Raw genomic sequence first — 17,236 nt, 5'->3', positions numbered from 1 at the left:
CTCTTTTCAAAATTAAGGTTCGAAGATTAAATATTTCAAAAAATAATCAATTTTTACAATGTAGTAAGCTAAATTAAGAATCGGGAAATCTCAAAACCCCACCCATTAAATTAAAGTTGAACTCTAACACTTTTTTTTTTTAATCCTTATGGGTTCATTTGTTATTATTTTAAAAATGAGTACGAAACTAAAGATGCCACTTAGCCAAATAAAAGCTTTTGCAAAGGAATCTTGCTGATATGCCAGAATTGTAACAACATTCAGTTCCTATTTCTCAAGTGTTTGCAAACAGCAATATTAGATACGACTTCCACAACACATCCCATTGTCCTATTTCTATTCCTGCTTCAATACTTATGTAACTTTGTTGACTTCAGTAGGGATAAGAAATATGTTGCTACTTCAAGTTTTTTTGACAACTGTCTACCCATTAAAAACAGAGAACGTAACACTAAATGCTTTCCTGTGCTTTGTACCCTTTCATCACTGCCATAGTGAAACATCCCCTTTTACACAGGCAGGTTAAAAAGTACTGCTTACATCTGCCTTCTGTAAAAAAAACAAAAAAAAAAAGGCCAAAAAAGCACAGGAAAATAAGGGGGGGAAAAGCAAGTTTTCCAAGATATTCAAAATAGATTCTGCAACTGCTACAATTCAACTACGAAAACCAGGTACTCATGAATACAGTTTGCTACTGAAAGTCTGACGCAGAGCAGAAAACATCATAAAACCACCCCAACCCATGACCTGGCACAAACATCCCTCTGGCCGTTGATACTAGAACCTTACCTTGTTTTAGAGACCTGATCCTCCGAGGGAAGGAACGGATTGTTGACGGTTGCAGACGAGGTGTTCCCGAAGGCAGTGAGGCCTAACAGTTTGATCTGAGAAAGGCCGAGTGTACTGGCATCCCGAGGGCGATGGAGGCGAAGGCAGACAGCTGAGGCAACTTCAGCTTTTACCAGCTGGATTTTTATATAGGTGAGACCGCTTGTGATAACAGGAGTTGACAAAGGCAACATATTGACACCATCTGCGCTTATTTCAACAGATACTGACGATGGGCAAGCTACAGAGTAAGACAAGAAGGTGCAACACAATTTAAAAATCTGTACCGGTTTGAATTTTAAGTGTTAAAACCTGTTAAAGATACAGAACGAGATGATTGAAATGATGGTAGGCAAACGCTACTACAGAACTGCAGCTGGAGCATTTGACCTGTGCGACGGTATATGCAAAAAGGCGTAAGCATTTTGATACATGGTGCGTACAGTTTGTTTAAAAGACTTAAGATGAAGAAAAAGTCCTGTCAGTGTAAATGCCACATTTCCCTAGCAGGGCTACAACAGTAAGAGCTGAAAATCTCATGCTTTATTCCAGCAAAACCATTTTGCCTGAAGACCCCTGACCCATATTGCATTCTCACTAGGGAAAGTTCTGAGAAGTTTGACACAGGTTTTTGGTGTTTTTAACATGGATGCCACAAGACATGTGTTAAGCTAGAAGAAATCAGGCAGAAGCAAGGCCTTCCATTCTCAAGGTAAGTACAACGAACAAGTTTTTCAACTTATTTCACAGGGGTATTTCAAGCAACCTCTCCACTTTAGTTCCTCTGATTATACTCCGTATCACATCTAAATCCTACCCTTCAAATTTTCAAACCGGCATCCATGTCAGTGAATCTACTTACTTGCCAGAGAGGCCAGATGAGGCTGGATGTGGATCTCCTTGAGCAGCACAGCCGCGGGAAGGTGAATCGTGAGGTCACACCAAGCTTCCTCAGGTAAAAATATGTAGGACCATGCAGCAGACCGAGCGCGCCTGTGGGGAGGAGTAGCCTGCAACAGCACTTCAGCCGGCTGGGCAGTGGGGCTGCTTGAGGTAATTGAACCTTCAAAAACAGCACCAGTAACATCGATTATTAATGTTTATCCATAAAACCCAGATTAACTTACAACCTGAACTGCAGGTAATGCTTTTTTTGGTTATCTCACCTGTTTCGGTTTATTACACTTGGGATGTTATCAATAATGACAAGTGCTGAGGTATTTTTCTTATACTCAGCCTGTTTTACATTGGCAGTTGACATATGCAGGTGCTCGAAAATTTGCTAGGGGACACTTGCTACCAAAATCCTAAACTTCCTATCAAGAGAGTTCATTACAAAAACAAACCAACCAAAAAGGTGCAGGTTGAACAGTATGCTTAGCACTTGAACTCAGTTAATGCACAGTTAATGTAATGATAATATAATGAAGGCTTTAAAGGTTCAAATATTACAATGGTAACATCAATGACTTTATAATCAAAGTCTGCAATCAAAAAGCCTTATCACAGGAGCTACTTATTTTTTTAATCTTAGCATGACTTAAGAGTGAAATAGGAAGCATCTAGGCTATGTCTTCTTTAGTAAATAGTATGGCACAGCAAGACCAGATTTGTGCTGGTCAAACTACAGGTACTTGGGGTGTTTCACTTCAAAGTAGCTCTAGCCTGGCCCTATGACTGAATGCCTAGTAGCAGCTGGAGATGAATTCCTGGACATATTTTGATAGACTTTCATCCCAAATGAATAAAGTTCGTTTCTCAGAGAACACTACATAATGAGAATGAGAGTGTAGTAACTAAGGACAACCAGAAGGTTAATTTCAAAAGCACACTACTGACAAAGTAAAAAATTAAGACAGATGCACTCACAGCAGAACATGAAGAACTCAGGCACTTTGCAAGTTGGAAGATAAGGCATACAAGAATTCACCACCATATATGCTTATGTTTTTTACTACTCAAAGTAATGAAGTACCAACATTTGCAGGATTCTTAATTTTACCTTTTAGGAATTCACGAAGGTCAAAGTAGATGACGTCTAACGGCCCCCTATTCTGCCCCTATTCTGACAAATAAATCTTTTTTCTGTGGTGCTTTTTTTTTAAAAAAAAATCACTATTTTTGACACTCTTAAATTTAAATGACATGTCTGAATAGATTTCTCTCTGGTCTGACAATTTTTCCAGAAATTTTAAAAATAATCCTTTCCTTCTTCCCTCTTGACAGTGAGGGACAGTGTGTGAATACATTCACAGACTACGCTAGGCTAGTGGGCAGCAACAGAAAAGATTAAGACATTACTAGTGAAAAGGAGCCTTTGTAAGATATGAAGAGCACACCTACATCATAAACCACATGCATTTTAGTTAACTGGCAGCCATTGTACTGATATCAAAACAGCATTGCAATTCTAACAAAAGTTTGATGCAATCAGGTGCAGGTGCGAGAGCAGCATCAGCAGTATCAGCCCTATGCTCCAGCTTCTCTGTTGGACACAGCTCGGGCTCATTCTGTGTCATCCAACTTTGCTGTGCTTCTCTTAACAGCTCCATCGAACCTGATGTGCTGTAAGTGAAGTCAGTGAGCCTTAGTGTGTCTGTGGTAGATGGTCAGCTGGAACTGGGTATTCCCTTGACCCAGGGGAGCAGGAAGGGGCCCACCTTGATGCATGACTACATCAGATATAGATCACTCCCTTTCCTTCTTTCCTCTATCCACACAAGGCCTTATTACCTGTGGAAGAGGGGCTAACCTCCTCCCCCAGCATTGTCTTGAAACACCAGCAACCTCTCTGTTTAGAAGATTTAATAGTACTGCATCATTTGACACCGTCACAATAGTTTTTGTTAAGAACTTGATAAAGATTCAAATGACAAGTGGATATTAATGTAAAAGAAAGTAGTGTTACTTACCCAGAGGTGCAAAATTGTGAATTCCTTCTGCATTATCAGGCTCAGAAGCTAGGACTCTAGCTTTCAAACTGCTATCTGTTGCTTTGGTGGGACCAGAATCAAGAAATTTCATAATAGTTGAAACCATACTTCTTGCTGTGTTAACAATAGCTCTTGTGCTCGTTACCATATTGTTACAAATAAGCTGAACACCACCTGTGTATAGCGGGCACGGGGAAAAAAAAACCAACACTGTTCAGAAGCATGCAACAGATTCTAAGCAAGCAAAGGCCTATTTAGTAAATTTGCTCCTCCAGACACACATCTATACTCTTTCTTTAAGTGTCAAAAAAATCTACAATAAACCTTTTACATAATGCAGTTAAAAGACATCCTTACCCATATCATGGAAAGCCTTCAGTGCCTCACTTGTATCCAACACTCGTAGAATAAACCAAAGCAGCGGCTCAGATAACTGACAAGTGGCGAGAGAACCCTACAAGAAAGCCAGTTAAGAAATACATGGTTTCATACAAAATTAGTATGACAAAAATATGCATGACTGCTCTCAGCCTCCCCTTTTAGTAGGCGAAAATCCCAGAGAGGAAATGCCACCACAGTTGACCTCTCCGCCACAAAATAGCAATACCATGTTCCGCATGTTTCACTCCTTATGTAGGAGAAGTCTTTGTGGTAAGGAAAAGATCAAACTGCCAGCAGCAAGCAGCTGAAGGGAAATAAGAATACTGAGCGTTTTAAATACCCACTACTATGAACACAATAAATGTGTTTCCCACCTGCACATAATAAAATATTCAACCCATCTTCAAACCTTTAGCCAGGAACATTTACTGGAATATCAAAATGTCCTTATACAAACCCTCTCTCCCTCTACCATGGCCAATGGAGGAAGGCTTCCTAACTTCTGTTTAGTTTTCTGAGTTTATTATTGACTACAGTATCAACTAATCTATAATTCCCTTGAAGCACAGCAAGGAACTTACCTGTCTTCCCATGTACCCACAGGCCATGTAGGTAAGAATCGGCTGAAGCATCACTTGCACGGTTGTTGCTTTTTTACTAAGCGTGGTCAGGATAGTGAACAACCCATCTCCAACTGATATTGCATCTAAGCCACCGTGAAAGTTTTCATGTTTAGTGAGATGTAAGCCACTTGCACCTTAGTGAAAACAGAAACAGTTGATAGGTCAGAAACCAAGATCTAACAAACCATTACAGCACATAAGAGAACTCAAGGATATTTAAACTTCTTCTCAGTTAAATGTCCACGTGGATTTCACAAACTACAAATGGGCCAGTTTTCAGGATCATATAAATTATTATCACTGTTCCCAGATATATACTATGTTCTTTACAGTATAAATAGGAAGACTTAATGCAGGAACTCAGGGAATTGAAACCCAAATTAGGTAAGACCATAGAAATGTGTGTAATTAGCGAAGGAAATCAAGTAAGAACTACAAGAATCAGAATCATTCCTAGCCAGAAGCAACTAACAGGTATTAAAGATTTTTTTCAGATAATAATAGAAGTACACTTGTCAGCCAAAAATCCCCAAATGTTTAACACATATATTCCTATCAGAAATATCTCTCCTGGAATTCTCCTCAGTGTTATGTCTCAGGATTTATTAACGAGTATTTATTGAGTATTGATGTTCAGCAATACTGATCACACATTGCTGAAATTGAGGATGGCAAGCAAAAGAACAGTCTTCCCAAGGAAGACATCACCTCCATAAATACAACTGTCTTACAAAGCATATGGCATCAAGCTGGAAGAGCTTTTAAAAGTGATTTTAGATTTGAGTGGGAGGAATCAATGGAATAATCCCCTTCCATTTAGAGAAACGGGAGCTATACTGACAAATAACAATAAAAAATAATGTGTTGAAATGATCTTTGGAACATGCCTTACAGAAACATTTTGGCAAGAGAATTGACAGCTGTAGTACTTTAATCACCTTTAAGCTGTCAAGAAAGATAATCTTGATAAGCACTGGATGCATGGAGACAGACAAGGAAAAGTCTTAAGACTCAGTCTCTGCACTATCTAGAAAAGTTAAATGGAATGAATGATGGAGCCTAAGCCAACCAAGGTGAGTTTGCTGTGAAGACTTTGAGGCAAGGAGAAGGTAAGATAGGAGGGGAAGACTGTTGCTTGTATGATTGTATGCCTGTGTCAATGACAAAGCATAAAAAACTAATGAAATTAATAGACGAAATGGTCATAAAAGAAAATCCAACAAATGTAATGTGACAAGTGAATTACTCAAGGCCACCCTGGTTCTGGACCAGCTGACCTGCCAGGTGCAGTAAATTAACATTATTAGCACAAAATTTGAGCCACTACTTATTAGTACACATCTGCAGAAAACCTCTTGTTTATCTTCCCTGGGTAGCTAGCATGCTGCACTAGTTATCACATGTTTACTACTATATGCTGATAACAGATTTTTGGATCATATATAACCTTGGCTGCAGTCTTCGAGAAATGTTTTCTTTATAGAAATTGGCTGAAGAGAGCTTAATACAATTCTTCATGAAGGAAGTGAAAATGATGAATAGCTGTGTTACATCTTCCCAAAATACACATACAAATTAGTTTCAATAACCTTTATTAATATACATATTGGGAAGAGCAATCCACTGAAGGGTCAGCTGGCCCTGTCCCCTGAATTCAATGAAAAAAACATTTTGAAACAACACTATCTTTCCAAATAGCCTTTCTGAAAATGCAAAACAACTGCTGGACAGAAATTGGTGGTTTAAAAAGACATCAAAGTTGAGGAGAAGAATATTTGAATTTCAGTCCAAAGAAACATACTCAGAACAAACTATCATTCCCAGAACAAACAACTTTCAGTCAATATGACACCAACCACCCAGAGTAAAGGAGGAGATGTTCTGGAATTAATTTCAGGAAGGTTCCAACAGCGCAATTCAGGCTTGTCAAATCCTGCCTGCTGTTTAATTTGACTACTGGAGATGACTACTTTTTCCTCAATTGATTTTATGCCAAAATGAACCACAAGTCTAACATTCACATGCTCTCATCCCAAAAACATACTGCTCTCTGGTAATAGCACTGGTTAACACTTTCACACCTGCTTAAAAGAAACTAGCACAGAAAAGGCCAGAGATACTTCTTCAAAACAAGAGAATCACTACAAAGAGAACAAAGTTTTACTACTATGCCTGAAACTGAGTGCAAGCTCTTTGCCCATCATGCAAAATGTTCTTCCAGTTATCGCGCGTGCCACAAACATCCATGGTATTTCAGCTAGTGGTTTAATTTGTGCAAATAAACTCTACATTATCATCACGGGTCACAAGCAAGTCACATAAAGAGAGTCTCTCTGAGAAAATGCACCTTAGGTACATATCTAACAAACAGCAACTTTGCTGTTCAAGGTACCATCAGCTTCCTCACTTGTTGGCAGTAAAAAGATCCCACCCACAAATGTATGACTGGAACACCCAGAATATGCTGTTGATGCGATTTCTGGTAAAACAGAGGAATAGAAAATTTTACGTATTCTGTGCAAAGGCCACAACTGTAACTTGTCTTTTTCAGAAACAATTAAAAAAAGGAAAATAACGCAACAGATAAAGAACAACTGAGGTAATGTGTCTATAGAACAAACCAAAGACTGATCCTAATTAATGAAAAAAGGCATGTGACGGGCACAGACTGAAATACAGGAAATTTCATTTAAACGTTGAGGAAAAGGCTTTTCTACTTCAAGAACAATTGAACACTGTAACAGATTGCCCGCAGTGTTTGAGGAGTTTCCACCCTTGGCGAATTAAATGCCCAACCAGACAAAGTACTAAGCAAATCTGCCTCTCAGATGACCCTGCTTTGTGCAGTGAGGTTGGACTAGACAATCTCTAGAGGCCCCTTTCAACATGGACCATTCTGAGATTCAGCAAATTCAAATGCCAAACGCATTCATGTCTAAGTACTGTCTCCCACCTCATATTAGTTTTTTATCACATACCTATCCCCCCTTCACTTGTTATCAGTCTCTTTTTTCCTGTCGTTTCTGTGATACGTTCTTTATGTCTATACTTAATTAGTGAGTTTGTAGAAGTGTTAAGTGTTGCACCACCCCAGAAGGTCTTCCATTTTATTTACAAAATACTTACCGATAATCATTGCCATAGCACTGCTGTTACACTGGCCAAGTGCAGACAAAATCTGGCTCATAATTTGTTGGTTGGCTAACACCAAGTCTGCTACATATGCAGTTGATCCTTGAGTATTAGGGTTGCTTCCATTGCCATCTTTGCCTCCTGAAACCTTTTCTTCATCAGACACACTGTCTGTAGTACTGCTTGCTACTGGAACACGGGCACTATATTCTCTGTTACTGGAAAGTGGCAGCTGAACTAAAATGTTGACCAGCTTTAACAAATCAAACATAAGTTGATCCCTTGTCATTTCTCCACAAACTGCTTTAGCATCACCTGGACGGATAATATTGGCAAAAAGCCCTCCAAAACACGCTCGAGCGCCCACGGAGCTGTCTGAGCCGCTGCGAGACATCACTTTGTCCGAACACGTAATGTAATGATGTACAAGGAAAGTTATAGACTCAATTACTGCGGAAATAGTGCTAACTGATACAACTTCAAAATTCTGTTCCAGGGTAAATTCCAAGAGTTTCACTTGTGCATCCAAGGGGCCCTGGCCTGTCTGGAAAGCCCCCCTGAAAGAAAGAAAGAAAAAAAATAAAATAAAGAAACAAACCCTCCAGATATTTCATTGTTCAATATTAACAAGTTAAATAGGTTTGGCTGTTAGTGGGTTTTTTTGGCGGCTTGATTTTTAAGAATCAAAAAGCACACTAGACTTCCAATACGTAAAAATTCAGCCATTTTCAGAAATGTGTGTTGAAGCACAGGTCACATCTTTCACAAGTCAAGCATTCTTAAATTTTTAATATACTGGTCATTACACAGTCTGTAGGACCTGCTCATGCTATTGCTTTCCTGATACCATGAAGGATTAAAGGTTCCTTTGAAAAGGTCTAGGATCCATATTTTTTTTAAAAAAATAAATATAATCCAGTTAATTTTGTAGGTATAGGCTTAGAATACAGTCCTGTTCAGTTGTGGATGAAAAGTTTCACCTGTTTGCAGGGAAACTTCATGGGAGGAAGTGATCTAATACTTCAATATCACTAAGATTATTTGTTTTCTAACAGGAAATTATGATGTGTTTTTTCTTCCCACAGTTTTTTGGCTATGGATTTGGTTTCAGCCCCCTGAGGTAGAATGAAGAATGGTCAGGTTTTAGCTATTTAAATAGTAACTCTACATCAGACCATGATAAGTTACTCAAAATGCCACAGGTTGGTGCTTATAGCATCTCTTTCAGGGATAATTTTATCTTCCCAAGCGCTTTTATGTGTATACTGGCAGGCTAAAAAATTAAACCTTTTGAATCAGTATGTTCAAAACAAAGCTGCTAATTCTTGAAGCATTAGTTACTGATTTTTCATAGATTTCTCTGTATTTTTGACACCGATTAATTTTATTATAAATTTTAAAATTAAATACAGAACAAACCAGTTTATAGACATAGCCCTGAAGAAAATATTTGGCATTTAATTAGTTCTAACAAATACTGCTTTTCTTCATAATCAATCTTATGCTTTGACCAGACATGGTGTACTTCAATAACTACCATCTAAACTATTTTCTGATATTTTGCTTCTATTTTATGACATTTCAGTCCCACCTTTGATTTGTCTCAGAAAAATCAAACACATTTCAAAAACTATCCTTTCAGTGGTCTCATTAGCTTAATTCAAATAAATTATGTCATGCAGACACACATTCCAAGAACCACTGTGAAATAATGATTTTACTGTATTATGACATTTCTTGTCTAAGCGACTGATCATCAATGTAACCTGAAAAACACCACCCATCCAATTGAAGTTACTGAAGTAAACTCTCTTAGAGAAGGCTGAAACTGTTTTCTGTGCAGTTAAAGAATAGGTAACACCAAAGTGCCACCTACTGGGAAGCCAGAAACTGAGGAAGCTCGTCCCTATTTGTAGGAAGCCTTTGTCTAGGGATGAGCAAAACATCAATACCAGAAATAAACAGCAATTCCTAAGGTGCTTCAGACCAAACAATTGTCACATTTCCAGTGTACTGCTGTACAACAGTCTTGTGCCCACCAACCTAGCCTTGAAGGAGCAGAGCTGTAGAAGACAAGCCATAAGCTCTTAGCTCTCCCCTGGCCAGCAGCATTTCTCTACACTAGTGGGGAAACACATCAATAAGCCCCAGAAGGACAGTGGGGCAGAGGTGTCTGTTCCACTGTCAGGTGAGGAAAAGAAGAAAAAAACCCAAGGAACACGCATGTTGCATAAACAGGATTATGTAATTTCATATTTTAATCCTACCATGTTATAAAAGCCATCCAAATTATTTTCACAATCTACAAATAATTTTTAGGAACTTTCATTAATTGAGGCCTCGCAGTGTACTTTTCTCTTTTTAATAGGTAAGCTCTTCCACAGTGCCCTTATTTCAAGGATTACTTTAACAAGGCTTGTATCTTAGCTCTAGATAAGATCAGTCCAAACAACTGTTGATGCCTCTGTTCACTGCCCCTCTCACACAGAGGCTGTGTGTGGATTCCAGTCGCCCTCTTCCACATGCCAGAAGCAGCCCAGGCCCCGCTGGCAGTACTGCCCCAACACCTACAATCTCCATCCATATATAAATTGACAGTATGACAAGGCGAGACATCCACATCTTAATTGTAATTGACACTCACATAAGATCTTGAAGACAAAGAGAGCATGAAAGGAAAAAAAAAAGTTAAGATTTACCTTTCTGTTGAAAGAATATGTATTAATTTCAATAAAAATTCACTGAACATCTGAGGGCAAGTTGAAGAAAGGTGCACTTGTAATCGAGTAAGAAACTCTTGCATAGCTTGCGTCGCTGTTGGCCCAACCTGGAGGGAAAGGCATTTTATTAAGTATTGTATAAAACTGAAATGTCTTCAAGAACATTAAGTAGTATCTAACAAGAACTTGTTCTAAGAACAGAAAATTATTATGTAGCTTAACTTGCTTTTTTTACAAGGTTTTCACATAAGAACTATTCCATATCAATTTATATTGTTTTCCTATTACTAACCATGAGTAAAAAGCAAATAATTCAGTTCTTTGCCTAAGACTCCTCTTACAGCTTGAGACTTGATCTCTTCACAGCAATGTATGACTACACTTCACACAGAATACGTTTCTATGCTAATCTGTATGTTTTTCCACAAACTACACATTTACATGTAAGCGCTTTAAATTAATGGTACTGCACAATGCTTAAGTTCTGGAAAAGACCATGTACTTTCTGGAAAGTACTGGAAATAACAGGTGTTTTCTGTCTCCCAAAGTATGTGTTTCTGAGACTCCTGTCAAATATTACATACAATTAATTTAACTTGAGCTTTTTTTTTTTTTTTTCCCATCACTATTCACAGATGTTTCAAAGACTGCAAAAAGGAAAAAAGCCATTAGTTGAAATCAGGAGAAACAGTAGACACCACACGAATTCAGAAACAGGCAGAAATTAAACAACATAATTTTAAATTCTGGAATCACTAGATATTTAAATTTAATCATCATTGGCATTTTTATCTCAATCCAGCAAGATTTCAGTAAACTGACTGAACTGTTACTTTTTTCATGCAGGCACCTATGGAATCCTAACATGGAACACATTAACTGACATATCATGAAGCATTCTCTCCCTTTGGTAAGTCTCCAGATGCTTGTAAAAACGTATGGTTGCTACTCAGAGTGTAACACCAACATGACTTCCCTATGATTGCTCATCAGAACCCACTAAGACTATAACCATAAAAAAAAGAAAGCAAGGATATAACACATTATGAATGATATACATTCACGTCAACTGTATTGAAATCCTATTACAAAGAGTTTTGCCTCTATTTTAATTGCTAGTTAGTTACCTGTGGACTGTGTTGATTTGTTCCATGAGGATTAGTGCCAGAAAGAAATTTCACTAACACATGAATGAGGTTTGGATCCGACACCAACAATTGGGCAGTACTTTCCTGAGCTCCAATGGCACTGCTTGGACCAGCTTAAAAATAAAGACATCAAAATTAAATCCATAATCTTAAGCATTCAGTGTAAATCAAACGTTTATACTGCGTATCCCTCATACTTGTTTCATGATGTGTAAATATTCTCAGCAAAATAAGCTACCAAAAGCTGCTTACTCAGGACTACAATTTTGAGAGTAGGGTTTTCAGTAAGTACAGCTAATAAAGCCCCCCAAAATCTGTTCCACCAGCGTTCCAAGCTTGCTAAGGCAGTATTCCTGAAAGTAGAGCTTCCTCTTGCAGAAGCAATATATACATTTTGATTTGTTTCTCTTTGCTATTAAAACAAGCTAACAAGGCTTAAATGCATTTGTTAGTTTGCCAGACAAATACCACATGGTCTATTATCCTGTAAACAAGAGACATTTTTGTCCTTGGCATACTCAGAGACTTCTCATCATTGACTAAAACTGTAGGGACCTTAACAGATAAGGACTCTGAGGACCAGAATTAGAATTAAAATACATCCTTCAATGATCAAACAAATGATCTTTATTAATGTGAAGTCTTACTCATTCAGAAGTGGTATATTGAATCAATTCAAAATACAACTTGAAAAAAAGCATAGCTACCGACTGCATAAAAAACATTCTTACAATATTACACCTAGCTAAATGAAGTTACAGGTTATTAACATGCTGAAGATGCAACCACTTTCAGATTACCTCATCATATAAAAACGATTAAATCAAGAGGAAATGATGCTTTGGTATGAGAGCTTGGCTGGTACCCTTTTGCATCCCAAGATAAGATTCTTAATTATGGAGGCTGTTAAAAGAACCAAATCCTGAACTACACGCTAGTCATGCTGTTTACCAGAGTCTTCATCATTCATAATAATTTCCTTCAACTAAGGGAAGTTAAACTAAAGATCCTAAGCAGGAGGGAAACATCTCTGTCAAAACCAGAATTAAATCCTGTCTGCTTCCATCCCCATTGTAAAGCTTTCAGAGCAATGAAGTAAAAATAGCATTGCAAACACACTTCAGCAGAATGACACGTATGAGCAGAAATGCTTACAGGAAGATGGAAGGAGAAGGTAATTCACAGTAAGTTTTCCCCTTAACAAATGCCATTTTATTTTCAAACAATAAACAGATTTCTTTCTTCAGCTGCATGCAGAAAGCTTACACTGGAAGTATTCCTTGTACAGCTACACAAACCATTTTGCATTGATTTAACTACATTAGTAGTGGAACAAGCCTGCATGGCTATGACTGATGGCATGGGCAATAGCTGGAGTTGAATAAAAGAAAGCATCCCACAGCATTCCAGTTCCATTGTATTTTAGACAATCAGGCTGCTCTAGTTTACATTTAATAGTGCAAAGGATGAAAAGGTGAAGTCTTGTCTGCTGGGGACAAGTCTATAAAAAGTACAACATTTCACAGGTTCTCTGAAACAAAAAGCATTTCAGAACAACGCCTTCCACTGCAGGACGTGCCTTGGAAATACCGGTCTGGGTGAACTGATCAAGTTTCTTTTCCCCTGCTCAGTCAGCACCCCTGAATATCTACTGAAGTAAAACACACAATACACTGATCTCCTTCTAAGAAAACTAGGTATGTAGGCTGTTGGTGGGGGTTGGGTTTGGTTGTTGGCTTTGGGAGGTGCTTCTGTGCATATCATCATACATGTTACAAACGAATATGACACTCAGGTCATTAAGAACACTAACTTGCTAAGCTCAAGCCCTTGCATGTATACTTAGACCTGTTATATTACTGCCTTTTGGAGTTTTTTGGGGGGAAAAGTTCCACTTACAAACTTCTTCGAAGTTTAAGACAAATCACTGTCACTGAAACTACATTCAACTGCAGCTGGCATAACTAATCCAAATGAGAAGTTAATCTGAATCTGGTTATTCTGTTTTTTCATAGTTTTCTGAAACATTTCATTGTAATTACATCATTCCAACTTTGTATATGACTTCAGTTTTGAGCTACATGTCACCTGAGTTTGTCCAAAAGTACTTACTGAGTATCCAAATTGATTTTAAAATGTGTAAAAAGTGCCCAAATTTTTTGTATTTTTATTTGAAGAAGGGTTCAAAGCGCTTTTGTGCTTTCCTGCATTCCTGAATGGTACATTCATTGACAGAAGGTATTTAATTTTCTTCAGAGGCACCAAATCACCTACGAAGTCTATAAGGATCATGATCAGTGTGACAAGCAAGTGTGACACAACAAAAAAGTAACAGTCAATGTTGTTTTTTTAAACAAAACAAATCAAACTCTCCATTGAAACTACAGCTTGTAGAATACGTATGCTTGCATTTTTCTGAACAGGGCACAATTCGGGTGTAGCTTGAAGTCATTTAATTTGTTCACTTGGTGTTTCTTTGAAAGTAACATTATTTTAAGAACTCCAGCATTTTCGTGCTGTTTGCACCTTCACTTGTTAGGTTTGTACTGTAACTACAAAATTAAATGTGGCTACTTGCAAAGACTTTACATCTTAATACAAGAAGATGTATGTTAGAACTTCCCCCAGCATGTACAGTCCCAGCCCATCTTCTTTTGACACACAATAGCCAAGTCATGCTAAACCTCAACTCATTTCCTTCCAGGATTAAAAGGATCCATAGTTTTTCTACTGTTTCATGATAGGGTTGGTGCCATAACTGAATAAATACAGCTTGATTACTTCATAAGTTATTTTATTTTTATATTTTACATTTAACAGCTGAAAATACAATATAAACCCCCACTTTTCTTTCCTACATTGTATTTTTAGTCTGACACGTTTCGTTTGACATTTTAACTACAGATTTCAGGATGCATCTACATTATCTACTCTGTCAGGTAGTGTTTATCCTCAAAACACTGCTCCCAAACAGTATTTCTGGTGACAACAATAACAGATAAGCAAAAGGGCATGTGAGGAGAGCATGAATAGTTCTTACTAAAGGAACAGATGAGTAAATGCACCATGAGAATGATTTGACAGATTATAGCTGTTTACTTTAGAGCAACTGTAGTGCTGAAATATTTCTTAGCCAGGTATCATTGTAGATTTGCTTCTATCCACCTTCCTTTACCTAATGTTAAATGCTTTTAGACGTCACCCATCAAATACTGATTTTAAAAACCATCCTTGCAAAATTTGTCCCTGGAACTTGTAAACTAAGGTCATTGCTCCAAATAGAAATGACGTGGGCATTGGGTTTATTCCTGAAAAATATTTTGCACTCCTCAGATAAGAGTTTCTGAAGCATAGAAATTACGTAGCCTGAGCTCCTATTCTGATGACATTTATCAGCACATAATGGCATACTGAAGTAAGATTTTCTGACCATGAACTGACCTGCCCTACACAGTGGTTACGCATAAAATCCCAGCACAGGCCAGTTCCCCATAAGAATCTGCCCTATACTCAGGTGGGGGAAGGAACCAACTAAAAAGCTTTGATTAATACTACAGAGATCTGGGGTTTTGGAAAAATAACTAAGAAACGGCTTTGAAAAAAAATGTTGTCAGGATGAGATCTCTAGAACCACCTCATTTCTCATGACAAAAACTTCTAATTCATTGACCTCTTGCAGAAAAAGCGACTGACACCTTAATCTTCCGAGTACAATGGTTCAGAAGTGGGTTCAAAGAGACTACTCATAAAATGCAAATAAGGCAAGACCCTTATCTAGAATGGATGGAGAAGTATGAAAAAGCACTGCACACATCCCACACACATACACACACACCCTGCCCCCACCTTTTCTTTTTCCCTTTTGTTTCCTTTCTTCTTTTTCAATGGAAGACTGGGGAAAACAGAATGGCTGAATCTATGTATCAAATGGCAATAATGAATCTCAGCTCAATAAAGCAAACTTAAGAAGGAGGGTCTCTGAGAAGGCTTTGAGATCCAGTGGTTCAGAAAAAAGGGATAGTGGGATTTTCTCAGTGCTAAAATGCTCACCTGCAAAAAGAGTTTATCGAATCATCTATAAGCAATTATATCTCTAAGTTGTTTTTCAGTTTCTGAAACAGCAAATATGATTATCTAAAAAGGATTAAGTCACGAAGAGGTGCTTTCTTGTTTATTTAAAAGGCTTAGTGCATCTGAAAAGGGTTATTATACCTGAAATCATCTGAATAAAGTATTTTTAGTGGTGGTGTTTTTTTCATCAGTGAAGATATTCTGCAAATGAACACGTCTGGGGGCTTGTTGTATTTTGGGTATTAAAAGGGCAAAGAACCTCATTTTATAACCACACACCTCTAGCAAGACTAACCTAAATTGTTCCCCATTAACTGTAATTGACATCTTAATGGTTTAAACAAAAAAAAGAAAAAACCCTACCCATAACTTGGCAATACAGTGAAGATATGTGAACAATTTGTACTTCATAGCTTAAAACATTACAGAATTAAAGACAAATGCAAGAGGAAGTTGACTCCAAAGACAGCTGACATGTGACATACATTTCACCAGTCTCAGGACCAACTTGTCTTTAAATTGTTTGTTCTCTACTGGCTGCATATATTAAAAATAAAAAAAAAATCCAAACCCCTATCTCTCTTGGAAAGCAGGATCTTGCAAACTGTAAGTTGATAAGAACTCCTGTGAGACACTGTCTGCAATGGGTTAAGAGACTATTATTAGTCACAGTTCTGAACTAAAGCACATGGAAACCAAAATTTTTGATTGGAAAAGTGCTCTGATGGATCCTACCTTCAATTGTCAAGAACAGAACAGAGATTATTTCACTTCTTAAATGTGATAACTCAGTGCCATTAAGACAGAATATTATCTTGAATCATTGGCAGCTGAGGAATACTGGCACAGAAATTACCTGATGGGTGCTTAAACCTACTTAGCTCCTGGTTCTATCATTGAGTATGGGGAAAGGGGCAGTTACGGAATATTTATCTGTGTTAATCCACACACATATATAAAAGGAGACACACTTTCAATCCTTTTATTTACCCTCCAGCAAGCTTGCATCTCCAACTCAACTCCAACCTTGGGCTCACAATCCTATATACACAAAAATGCACAACCACATCCATGTGCTGAGGTGTGCCTGCGATGAATCACAGTGATTGCTTCTGAGCAGCTTTTCATTCAAATCATCACTTGCTGATCTCAGGCAACTGCTAAGAAACTCCTGCAAATATGCAGCTGCCTGTCAGCATCACAGCGTAACACTGAGCTTTGTACCACTTGGAAGAGATTCACATATGGTCTCAGTGGTACACACAGCAGTTTTTGGAAATTGCTAGTCTACAGTTACTAATTGGAGTGTTGAAAATATAAACGGGTGTTAACTGCAGGCACTGGTATCCTACAAATCAAGCCACATTCTATTCTCAAATACCAACAACAAGATGGACATC

General features: G+C 37.9%; 1 protein-coding gene across 6 annotated transcripts in view; it reads right to left on the bottom strand.

The window, feature by feature from the left end:
* The window catches only part of BIRC6 (baculoviral IAP repeat containing 6), a 183,434-nt gene that overhangs the window by 84,526 nt on the left and 81,672 nt on the right, over positions 1-17,236 (bottom strand). For all 6 annotated transcript variants that reach the window (XM_040611995.1, XM_040611998.1, XM_040612001.1 and 3 more), the window contains 8 exons: positions 11,745-11,878; positions 10,597-10,724; positions 7,892-8,454; positions 4,724-4,899; positions 4,119-4,215; positions 3,741-3,935; positions 1,691-1,891; positions 790-1,069 (listed from right to left, as the gene is read on the bottom strand). In XM_040611995.1, coding sequence (XP_040467929.1) covers positions 790-1,069; positions 1,691-1,891; positions 3,741-3,935; positions 4,119-4,215; positions 4,724-4,899; positions 7,892-8,454; positions 10,597-10,724; positions 11,745-11,878 — 1,774 coding nt within the window. The remainder of the gene's footprint in view (positions 1-789; positions 1,070-1,690; positions 1,892-3,740; positions 3,936-4,118; positions 4,216-4,723; positions 4,900-7,891; positions 8,455-10,596; positions 10,725-11,744; positions 11,879-17,236) is intronic.

Source organism: Falco naumanni, chromosome 12 (assembly GCF_017639655.2).
Source record: "Falco naumanni isolate bFalNau1 chromosome 12, bFalNau1.pat, whole genome shotgun sequence".
Lineage (NCBI taxonomy): Eukaryota > Metazoa > Chordata > Aves > Falconiformes > Falconidae > Falco > Falco naumanni.
The sequence above is the reverse complement of the archived record's forward strand: the minus strand, read 5'-3'. Positions and strand labels throughout refer to the sequence as shown.